At 39.7% G+C, this 11,876-nt stretch overlaps 1 protein-coding gene across 1 annotated transcript; it reads left to right on the top strand.

The window, feature by feature from the left end:
• Window positions 1-1,849: 1,849 nt before the first annotated feature.
• Window positions 1,850-2,803, top strand: LOC126080631 (olfactory receptor 5A1-like). Its single transcript, XM_049891812.1, has one exon. It carries the CDS (start codon window positions 1,850-1,852, stop codon window positions 2,801-2,803), a length of 954 nt encoding a protein of 317 aa, XP_049747769.1.
• The last annotated feature ends 9,073 nt before the right edge of the window (window positions 2,804-11,876 follow it).

Below are 11,876 nucleotides of genomic sequence, written 5' to 3'. Positions count from 1 at the left end.
TTGATGTTGAGTCAATTCTGAGTCATAGTGCCCCCAAGTGTAGTAGAGTAGAACCACTTCGCAGGGTTTTCAAGGCTGTGATATTTCAAAAGCAGATCACCAGGCCTTTTTTCCACGGTGCTTCTGAGTGCATTTGAAACACCAGCCTTTCAGTTAGAATTAGATCACTTAACCATTTGTGCCACCCAAATATTAGAGAAAGTACTGCTGCCGAAATGTCTTAAAGAAAAGGAACATGTCAAAGGGGCAACGTTTTCATTTTCTATTTCCATTTCCTTCTGTTTTTATTTGCTAAGAAGCTTCAAATGTAGGTAAGACTGGGAAGGAGGAATATGTTATGCCAAAAATAGTGTGGGAAAGCTGAAGAAAGAGCCAAGACAAACTCTATCGCAATATAAGCTTTATTCAAGACAAAGAAGAAAGTGTAGGAGTTTCTGATAAATAAGAGTCAAATAAAAACGAGGTTTGATTAGAAATTATAGAATCTGGGGTGGCAGAAAAACGACGTGACAATTAAAAGGTATCTCTAAGATTAACAACAGCATCACTTGTTTAACCTGATTCTCTGCACGTGATAGGATTTGCTACAGTAATTTTGTCTTTTATGCATCTGTGGATACAAGCTTTGCAGTAGTCACCATCTCAAGTCTCAGATTTTTCTACCATTCAGTTATAGCAACACACATCACAAAACATTTTAATAACTCCTCGTTTCTTTTTAAAATAGACTAAATCTCCTCCAGCTTGACTTACCTCCTTGGCAATCAGTCAGTCTAATGCCTTTTCTGTTCATTAACCGGAAGGATATCTACGTGAAGAAACGTGATGATTTTGTTATTGATGCCTGAGCTTCCCAATGTCCATGCCCTTTGCCCAAGCATGACGCTTAAGTAATTCTGTGCCACTGTCCCCTGTAGGAGAATTCTCTAACCTGGTAACTATCCATAGACTACACGGTAAATCCAAATCCAATAAAACTGTATGCAATGTTGGTAAGTGGTTGCATTTTGCTGAGCAGAGGATCCAGAGTTTCCATCATATTTTCAGGGATACAAAGAAATAAAAAATCATTGTCTTAGGGAGTCTAGCTCTTAAGTAGTCTTGATGTGAGGAAAGAAAAAGCTTTTATCTGAAAGAAAGGGAGCTTTATGACTCTGCCAACCTTATATTATTTCAGTTCTCTGGAGCCTTCGTAAGCCCCCTACCCCCCCAAAAAAAGAGCCAAAGCCAGTGCCGTTGAGTTGATTCCGACTCTCAGAGTCATAAAATGGTTAAACCACTCCATTTCCAAACTTGTGCTTCTTAGTGACTGACTCTTCCCACCATTCTGTTACATTGTGAAAGCAGAAAGGCTGTAACAGGATCATCAATGCTTCTGATTATAGGTTAACTGAGCGTTGGTTCTCAAGGAGATTTCAAAGAGCAGCGCCTCCAGCCTCCTCACATGACGTATTTTACACACCAACTTCTCTAAGCATCTAGTTAACAGCAGAGCCTTGCCTGGGCAGAATCTTTGTTTCACTACTATTTTCCTAAGTTGGCCTTATTTGAAAGACTCACATATTTGCAACACCTGGCCGGGGAAAACATGGTATTAAGACATTTTAGGAGATGATGGGCTAATGATGGCCATTTACTGCCTTTTGTCCCCAGACGCAATGATAATATGTATCCAAGAGGATTTTTCAGGTCAAGTTGGTGATTGTTCCTGGAAGGCACAGAATAACTAAACATGGTTGATTTAAGTTTGTACAATTACCTCTCTGCGTGGCTAAAAAATAAAGAGTGCTTCTTTTCCCGTTTGAGGTGGAAATGAAACCATTTCCTTCTTTCATCTTTTCTTCAGCAAATGGCAGCAAGCAGGCCCATGGAATGGAATGGAAACCACTCCTCTGTAACCATGTTTGTTCTCTGGGGTCTCTCAGATGAAAAGGAGCTGCAGCTCATCCTCTTTCCAATATTCCTAGGGACCTACCTGGTGACTCTCATCTGGAACCTGGGTCTCATCCTCCTCATCAGGATGGACTCCCAGCTGCACACACCCATGTACTTTTTTCTCAGTTTCCTGTCATTTATAGACATCTGCTATTCTTCTTCCATCAGCCCAAGGATGCTTTCAGACTTCTTAAAAGATGAAAAAATGATCTCCTTCATTGCCTGTGCCACTCAATATTTTTTTGCGGCCTGGATGGGTATGGCTGAGTGCTGCCTCTTGGCTGCCATGGCCTGTGACCGATATGTGGCCATTGGTAGCCCTCTGCAGTACTCAGCCATCATGGCACCTGGCCTCTGTGGGAAGATGGTCGCTGGGGCGTATATGACTGGCTTCCTTAGTAGTTTATCTCAAACAGTCTCTTGTTTTCATCTTTACTACTGTGGGCCAAATATCATTCAACATTTCTTCTGTGACTTGCCTCAGATTATTCCCTTATCTTGCTCCAATCCCTTCATCAGCCAAATAATTCTTCTTCTGGAAGCCATTTTTATTGTGTTTGGTTCTTTGCTTGTCATCGTCTTGTCCTATGGTTTCATTGTAGCTTCCATCCAGAAAATTTCTTCAGGCAAAGGCAGTGCCAAGGCCTTTAATACCTGTGCCTCCCACCTGGCAGCTGTGACACTCTTCTTTGGCTCAGCCCTCACTGTGTACATGCATCCCAGCTCTAGTCACTCCAAGAAGCAGGACAAGGTGCTATCAGTGTTCTATGTCATCTTTATCCCCATGTTGAATCCTCTTATCTATAGCCTGAGAAACAAGGAGATCAAAGCGGCTCTCAAGAGGGTAATAAAGAGAAAAACTTATTAACCTCAGTAAGAATAATATTTGGGAAGGTATTATTATCCCTGCAAGAAGAATGGAGATAAGAATGTATAAGTCACCATTTGCAGATAACAGAAATAACTAGCTGCAAGAAGAAGTGAAAACCTGATTGCCTTGATTCCTGGTGCCATCAAGCTGAGGTGTCACCAATGAGTGATCTGTCTGGGACAGTGACGACAATCTTGAATGCAGCTTAAAAAGCCAGTTTCCATGAATAGAACTCAGGTAGATAAAGGCCTAAAACGTGACTGTGCTTTGAGTAGAGAAATGCTTTTAGATATTTCATGCATAGAAGTGGGAAGAGTTCAAGATGCCACATATCCTATTCTTTCCTTCACAGTTTTTATTTCTTTTTAATTGTTTAACTTTTATTTATATTCCAATGAAATAAAATGATATGTTAATTTCAATCTATGACAAAACATTTATAAAGGAATACTATATCTTTGGTCCCAAATGGAGAGACAGAGAAGATTCGTCTGGGTTTAATTCCGAGGAACTTCGTTCCATCCACTTTACTCGTCAAGCCTACGGGAGAAATTGAATTGTGAAAAAGATAAGGGAGGTATAAAGGGTAGGATGAAGGGAAGCCTTTGGGGTCAAGGTTTGGAAATTTCCCAGATGCTAGAAAGACGTTAAAGGTCAGCAATTTCTGGGCATTTGTGGGTCTGGTGCATGAAGGACTTTGGAGACTGTACAGGGCCTCAGAAATTATGGCTGTCAAGGTGTGTCCAGGGAGTCAGGACTCAAGTGCTGGAGCTCTGAGCCTTTCTGTGTGATTCCAGGGCCTTAGGTTTGACAAAGGATTGGCAGAGCCCTCAGACTCAGGGGTACCAGGGAGATTCAGAGTTCACCTGAATGAATTTTAAAAACAGATCTGTCTTTCAGAGTGGAGTTTATGGACTAAGTTTGATGCACGTTGCATTAGCATTTATACAACACTTTACCCTTCATATAGTTCTATTACACAGATTAGATTGTTTCTATTCTTGTGTGCGGTTGGCAGGTGAAAAATTATCCCCATTTTACAGATGGAATGTTTGGGCATATTCAGGCCTTTCATGCTGTTCCCAGTGTAGGCAATGATCTATCTCAAATATCACAAAATGTGATTTGTGCAACATAAATGGTTCTAACTAACCAAAGTAATTTCCCTGTTGATCTTCCACTTTTGTAAATTCCATAGTCTTAGTATTATTTCTTTCAAACCGTCTTGAGGTGTTCGTTAATAAAATCATGAACTATTGCCTCCTCCCTCACCCCTTTCCCCATAGAAATATGTTTGGCTGGAACAGATCAAACCAAGAATGGAACTTTGCCTAAAATATTTCTGTAGCCTAGTAACTAGCAGATAGGTGAGATCTCTTCCAAAAAGTAATGTAATCCCAAATGATCCTAAGTAGTATTTTTAGAGACAGATTAGAAATGAAGCATAAGATTTGGGAAAGAACTCTAAAGCAGAACATCCCTGCTACTAATAGAGGTAGAAGCCCTGGTGGCGCAATGGTTAAGCGCTCGGCTGCTAACTAAAATTGGTGTTTCTAACCCACCCAGTGATTCTGTGGGAGAAAGACCTGGCATTCTGCTCCCTTAAAAATAACAGCCTAGAAAACCTTGAAGGGCAGTTCTGCTCTGTCCCATGGGGTTATTATGAGTTGAAAATTGATTCAATGGCCCCCAACAACAACAACACTAACAGAGGGTCTTTTTTTTATACTATCCAAAGTGTTTTATAGCCATTATCTAATTTAATTATCTTCATGAAGAGCTATTCTATAAATTTGATGCTGTTGTTGGTTGCCATCAAGTCAGTTCAGACTCACACCAACCCCCGTGTGCAGATTTTCAAGGCTCTGAAGGCAGATTACCAGGCCTGTCTTCCAAGGCACCTCTGGGTAGTTTCAAACTACCAAGATTTGAGTTACAAGTCAAGTGTTTAACTGTTTGTGCCACCCAGGGAACCACCGTATGAAGTAGCTACTACTCTTAACCATATTTTATAGGTGACAAAACTGAGGCTTGGAGATGTTACTACACTTCAAAGTCACGTGTTCCAGATCACACGACCAGCAAGTTGTAGAGCCAGAATTCAACTAGATAGGCTGTTTCCAAAACCCACGACTGTAGTAAATAGTGGCTGTGTCTTGAATTAGCTTTTTGCATTTCTTAGTGCCTCAATTACCTATCTTATGCATAGGGAATTACCCATAACTGCCTCCCAGGCTGCTGTGTTGACTGATTCAGGTAAATTACCTAACAACGAACTGTATTAACAGCTAGGAGTGACCTCTGGCTCCTCACCTGAAAGATGAGGGTATTGGACTAGATGATTCCTAGGTCCATTCTAGCTGAAATGACTCCAAGGACAGTAAATAAAATCCTATACTCATGACACCACGATAGGACCACAGAGATGTGGGAAATGAATCCAGGGGGTCATGGCAAAGTGGGGCATCAGATCAGTAGGGAGAAAAACTCCATGGCAACCATACACCAGAGAGCATCACCTGGAGAGTTTCCTTCCTCTAATTGGCTTGTATCCTTTTACCTCTGCCCTTAACAACACAGTTAAGAGGAAGCCCGGTTGTGTACCTCTCTGTTGCTGGGTGTGAGTGGACAGCCAGTTTCATGGGCCAACAGAGATATGGGGGTGCAATAGGGCACACTTAAAAAATTGTTTTTGAAAAGAAGCATTTTTGATGTTTCTTGAGAGCTGTGTGTTCTTGGGTATCTGGTCATCCTCAGAGGGCAGGCCCTAACCGGTGGATTATGCACTCTCTTGTGTGTCCATGTGATTCTTCCAGGAGGATCCACCTGGTGCGAGGTGAATGGTCCTCAGTCTCTCCCATTCTTTAGCCCTTTCCTCTCCCTCACTTGCACACCCTCCACTCAGGGCTCTTCCTCACAGTCTCTTCCTGTTTACCCAAATCCTCTAAAATCTTTATTAGCTATTTGACCTTTAGTGAAAAGAATAATCGCTAATATAAAACTTCAAGTGTTACTCCGGGGTGGGGTGTGTGTGTTCGAATTTTAGTTCAGTGATTTCTTAAGGATGTGGCCTTGAGCTCTGTTACCTTCTGTGTTTCACCTGTACAATGGGAATAATAGAAACATCTAGAATTAAATGAGGCAATGTCTGTAAAGTCTGATATTATGAATGTCAATAATTAAGGACTAAAGAAAAAAATAATTTACAGTTGGCTCTCCATATCCACAGGTTCTGCATCCATGGGTTCAACCAACCATGAATCAAAAATATTCAGAAAAAGGAAAAGTTCCAAAAAGCAAAACTTGAATTTGCTGCACTGAGCACTATGTTGAATCCATGTGAATGAAGTGATGTGTAGGCATCCCCTGCTATAGCCTCCTGCCATTTCACAGATCCTCAGTCTCTCTCCAGCTCTTCTTGTTTGAGCATTGTTTGCCTCCTGTCTTGTCGTTATTCCCTAGACTATACAGTACTGTATAACAACTATTTACATAGCATATACATTGTATTAGGTTTATACATAATCTAGAGATGATCTGAAGTATATGTGAGAGTATGCATAGGTTATATGCAACTACTGCAGCATTTTACATAAGGGACTTGAGCATCCTCCAATTTTGTCATCCATGGGGGTCTTGGAACAAAATCCCGTGGACACTCAGGAATGACTGCACTGGATTTCAGGGGAATTTCTAAGATCAATACATGCACATCTGAGTTTCCCAAGTTTTTCTTACTCCAAGGACTTTTTAAATTTAACTTTGATCCCTGAGGATTCTGTTTTTGAAGTAATAATAATCAATTTGATTTCTACTTAAATATAAAGCCTGTGTTCGTAATTTCTGGATAGCAAGAGACAGACTGACTCACTACGTAATGACAGAACTGTTGTCTCCAAGCAAAGTGTTCATGTGTAATTCCATTAGGCCTTTTGAAATACTTCAAATAGCCCTGTATTGTCATCTTTGGAGACCCTGGGATCAGAAGACACTAGACTGGGGAACACTGTGTCAGAGACACCCACTTCAAGCACAGGTAGTGTTGGTCTAACTTTCCTTTTTATCCTTCCTACACTTACGTTAGTCTTCATTTAGAAACATTCCCAAGTTTCATTGTCTGATTTGGTACCCAGCACAGCATAGAAAACTCACCATATTTTTATTTTTAGATCAGCACTGCAAAGTATTTTAACTGTCTAGATCTGCATAGTAAAATCAACAACTTTCTGCATTGCCTTACCCATTGCAGTGGAGTTGATTCCAACTCAGAGCAACCCTATAAAACAAAGTAGAACTGCTCCATAGGGTTTCCAAGGAGCAGCTGGTGATTCAAACTTCTGACCTTTTGGCTAGCAGCTGAATTCTGACCTACTGTTCTACCAGAGCTCCCCTTTTTTCTAACTGTGTTTTAAGTAGAAGTTTATAGTTCACATCAGTTTCTCATACAAAAACTTATACACACCTTGTTATATGACCCTAGTTGCTTTCCCTACAATGCGACAGCACAATTCTCTCTCACATCCTGTATTTCCCATGCCCATTGAACCAGCTCCTGTCCCCTCTGCCTTTTCTTCTCACCTCCAGAAAGGAGCTTTCCACATGGTCTCACATGTCTTCTTGAGCTTAAAAGCACACTCCTCACCTGTATCATTTTATGTCTTATAGTCCTCTCTAATCTTTGTCTGAAGAGTTGGCTTCAGGAGTGGTTTTAGTTTTGGGCTAACAATAAGTCCTGAGGTCATGGCCTCTGGGACCCTCCAGACTGAGTCAGACCATTAAGTCTGGTCTTTTTTTCTAGAATTTGAGTTTTGCATCCCATTCTTCTCCTACTCCATCAGGAATACTCTCTTGTGTTCCTTGTCAGGGCAGTCATTGGTGGTAACTAGGCACCATCTAGTTCTTCTGCTGTCAGGCTGATAGAGTCTCTGGTTTATACGGCCCTTTCTTTCTCTTGAGCTCATGTTTTCCTTGTGCTTTCGGTGTTCATTTTCCTTTGCTCCAGGTGGGTTGAGACCAGTTGATGCTTCTTTATGCACCAGAGCTCCCTTTTATCCTTCAAAGTCTGTTGGGGAATGGTGAGCCAAAGAAATTAATCAGAATGAGTGATGTATTCAAATTTATTACCTTTTCCTCTCACTAAATTTTAGAAAGAGGAAATTTCAGAACATACTCTACTAGGATAAGAAAAACAGTCTACACTTACTCTTTTCTGAGAACGGCGGGTTTCCTCGACTACATTTAATTAGGGCTGCTCTGTCACTGAAATGTAATAAGAAGTGAAGATTTTAGTGATCAACTGTTTGACTCATATTCACGAAATTGACCAATTATACTGGTTTGGGGATATTGCCTGTAAGAGTTTGTATTTTCAAAATATTTTCATGGCAACTCACTCATCTTGGTTAACATACCTGACAATGTGTATTGGCAGTACTGTATTCTAAGTATGAACAGAGAGCAAGATTTCCAAGTTCAAAAAGCTGTAATTAAAATGATACAAAAAGGTATTCCTAATTTCACATCCAAAGCTGAATGAAAAGACTATTTATTATTGTATTCAACATGTATTTATTGAGTTGTGCTCTTAATAATTTCCAATATTCTTACCATTAGATACTAAAATATTTCAACCAATCCATGTACTCTTTATAAACAGCTTCATCAGCTTGTTTAGGGTACTGCATAAAAGATGTCATTAGAGAGTTATAATGCGGCTGGATGAGAGATAACAGAATAATATGTTAGAAATGAGTTCAGTCATTTATTAAGAATATTCCTGAATGTAGACTTGGAGACCATCTAACTTAGGAAATCATTTTAAGAGGAGCTCCTTGGTACATCAGCATTAGTTCTTCCTTTTTCCTCTTCCTTGGAGACAAATGATAATGGAAGTGAGAATTGCTAAAATATATTGAGCTTGTATTTTAGGCCCTTTATCTTGTTCAGTCCTTACAACAATCCTATGAGCCCCATCTTATAGATTAGGCAACTGAGGCATGGAAAGGCTAATAACTAGCTCAAGGTCACAGAGATATAAGTCAGGAAAGTCTAGTCTTTCTCATTCTCCTGCTGTCTCTTGATTCTGTTGAGGATAAAATGAGCAATGATGCGGTCACTTATTTCAAGTGATCATACAAAATGGTTTAAAATATTTAAAAATATGGGTATGATATTTGCTTAAACATAATTGATTGGATCCATGCATCTGTCTCTTCCCCTACTGGATCTCACCTAAAAAGGTGATAAGAGGCTTTAAAAATGCATAAAATCATCAAGGTGTCAATATGAGAAAAATTGGAAAATGGAAAGTAGATGCATGAGGGATAATTATCTCAGATTTGAAAAAGCAGAAAGCAATGGATCTGGGCAATGTGGGGAGTAAGGAAGGAAGGCCAGAAACAAGCAAGTTGATTCCTAACCCTAACCAAGTTGCACTGAAGGTGTTGGCAAAAAACAAGGCTCCAGGAATTGAAGACATACCAATTGAGATATTTCAACAAATGGTTGCAGTATGCAGGAGGTACTCATACATCTATGCCAAGAAATTTGGAAGAGAGCTGTCTGGCCAACTGACTGGAAGAGATCTATACTATTGCCCATTCCAAAGAAAGGTGACCTAACAGAATGCAGAAATTATTGAACAATATCATTAATACCACATGCAAGAAAATTTTGCTAAAGATAATTCAAAAGCAGTGGCAGTAGCACATCGACAGGGAACAGCCAGGAATTCAAGACTGATTCCGAAGAGGACACGAAAAGAGGGATATCATTGTTGATGTCAGGTGCATTGTGGCTGAAAGAAGAGAATATCAGAAAGATGTTTACCTGTGTTTTATTGAGTATGCAAAGGTATTCTACTGTGTGGATCATAACAAATTCTACATAACATTTTGAAGAATGGGAATTCCAGAACATTTATTTGTGTTCATGAGGAACCTGTATACAGACCAAGAGAGAGTCATTCAAACAGAACAAGGGGATACTTCAATATCATTGCTTCTTGATCATGTGCTATGTCCTGAAATGACCTTTGACCAATTCTTTCTGGTACAGTGACTCTGTGTATTACTCCCTCTATTTTTTTGGATGCTTCCTGCATTGTTCAGTTTTTTGCCCACAGAATCCCACAGTATTGCAACTCAAGTCTTGAATTTTTTCTTCAATTCTTTCAGCTTGAGAAATGCCCATCATATTCTTCTCTTTTGGTTTTCTAACTCAAGGTCTCTGTACATTTCATTACAATAGTTTTTCTTCTCAAGGTACCCTTTGAAACCTTCTAATGAGCTCTTTTACTCCATCATTTCTTCCATTCATTTTAGCTATTCTACACTGAAGAGCAATTTTCAGAGTCTCTTCTGACATCCATTTTGGTCTTTTCTTTCTTTCCTGTCTTTTTAATGACCTTTTGCTTTCTTCATATATGATGTCCTTGATGTCTTTCCACAACTTGTCTGGTCTTTGTTCATTAATGTTCAATGCATTAAATCTATACTTGAGATAGTTTCTAAATTCAGGTGTGTTATCATCAAGGTTGTATTTGGGCTCCCATGGAGACAGATTTATATTTTCTGGGCAGAGAAGTGGAGAATTTCTATGTAGAGAAAAACCTGCCCTGAAGAAAATATGTATTGATACCTATAGCAGGGGTTCATCACAGCAATTGTGAGGTTCCTGCCAGGCCACCCGTAAAACCCATCAGAGGAAAACCCCTGACCATGAATCAATTCTTGGTTTTTATTGCCCTACCCTGTAATTTGAAAGAACGGCCAAGGAACACCAGACAGAGGCCCTAAATTTGCAGAGGAAAAAAAAAAAAAAGGAATTCAGATGACAAAAAACAATGCAGAGAACATAAGAATACATAGTACAAAAGTCTATAAGTAGTATCCTCAGAGAGATTAAAGAAGATATTCTCAAATCTCGAAAACTTAAAGTACTCAACTTTTAAAACTATGTACATTTATGATTTATTACATTGATGGCTAAATTACAAAAATTACTACTTTATTTTTTTATTTGTTGCCTGGCATCCATAATCATTCTTTTTGTGAGGAGTATCTTAAAATTGTTTTGGGTAGGGGAATCCCCTTTTCTGTTCTCAGGCATCATCCTATGAGCATGATGGGTCCCAACTCTGGATTTTGGGCATAAACTTTGATTGATTTCAGCCAACCGGCAAATATTGTCCATTTGCCGTTACAACTAACTTGGGGTTTAAGCGGGGCACAAGCTCAGTCAAGGCCAGAAACATGCAAGGAGATGATTTCTGGGTCTTCTGGGAAAGAAAATGTTCCTGTCTTTTGGTCTTGGTGTCTTCTAAAGTACTTGATGCTTGTGGTGGCTCCCTTGAACTCTGCCTGTAAGGCATTCTGACGATTCATTCGGATATTTTTTGTCTTATCAGATCCACTTCAATTTCTTGTTATTGTTACAAAACTTCTCTGAGTCTTGTGAACCTGATAACCTACCTGCCTGAAAGACAGGACTGGTCAAAGAGATGCGGAGAAGGAAATACTAGGTAAAAAGTTAGATACTGTTTTAAAAATATCCTGTTACACACAGTTTAGTGAGCATTTAAAAAAGAGGACCAGATGGGCTTAATAGAAGATTAAAGCTGTGTCCGTAGGACAAGTAGACCTTATATTCTGTATATATGGCAACTAGCTGTTTGGCTTTCTCCACAGCCTGGTCTCTTTTATCCACTGTAAATGCTCTTCCTCTATAGTCCAGGGTTTTCCTGAAATAAAAGGCATAACTTGAAGACTAAATGACAGGGGTTTCATTTTCTGTAGCGTTTCTGAGCTGGAAAAGGGAAATTATTCTCTTAGGTAGTCAGGTGGGATTAAGGGATTGGCAGGGTAATTTCACTTTGTGTTTTGTCATGATCAAATGCTATTTATCCTTTCAGAGTTTCCTACCTACTTTGCCCAGTTTTCCTTTTTTTTTTTCCCCTTGTCTTTGCCCTTTGTCTTATGCTCATCCTCTCCTTCTCCTCATTTCCCTCTCTTACTCTTCTATTCCTTTAATCCCAAGCAGCTGGAGTTATGAGACAGAAAAGGGGAGGCAT

Source organism: Elephas maximus, chromosome 7, assembly GCF_024166365.1.
Source record: "Elephas maximus indicus isolate mEleMax1 chromosome 7, mEleMax1 primary haplotype, whole genome shotgun sequence".
Lineage (NCBI taxonomy): Eukaryota > Metazoa > Chordata > Mammalia > Proboscidea > Elephantidae > Elephas > Elephas maximus.
Note: the sequence above shows the minus strand (reverse complement) of the source record. Positions and strands in the feature narration are given on the sequence as shown.

Bases quoted from the DNA above. Each gene is read 5' to 3' on its own strand.
- LOC126080631 (XM_049891812.1), top strand. From the start codon at position 1,850: ATGGCAGCAAGCAGGCCCATGGAATGGAATGGAAACCACTCCTCTGTA.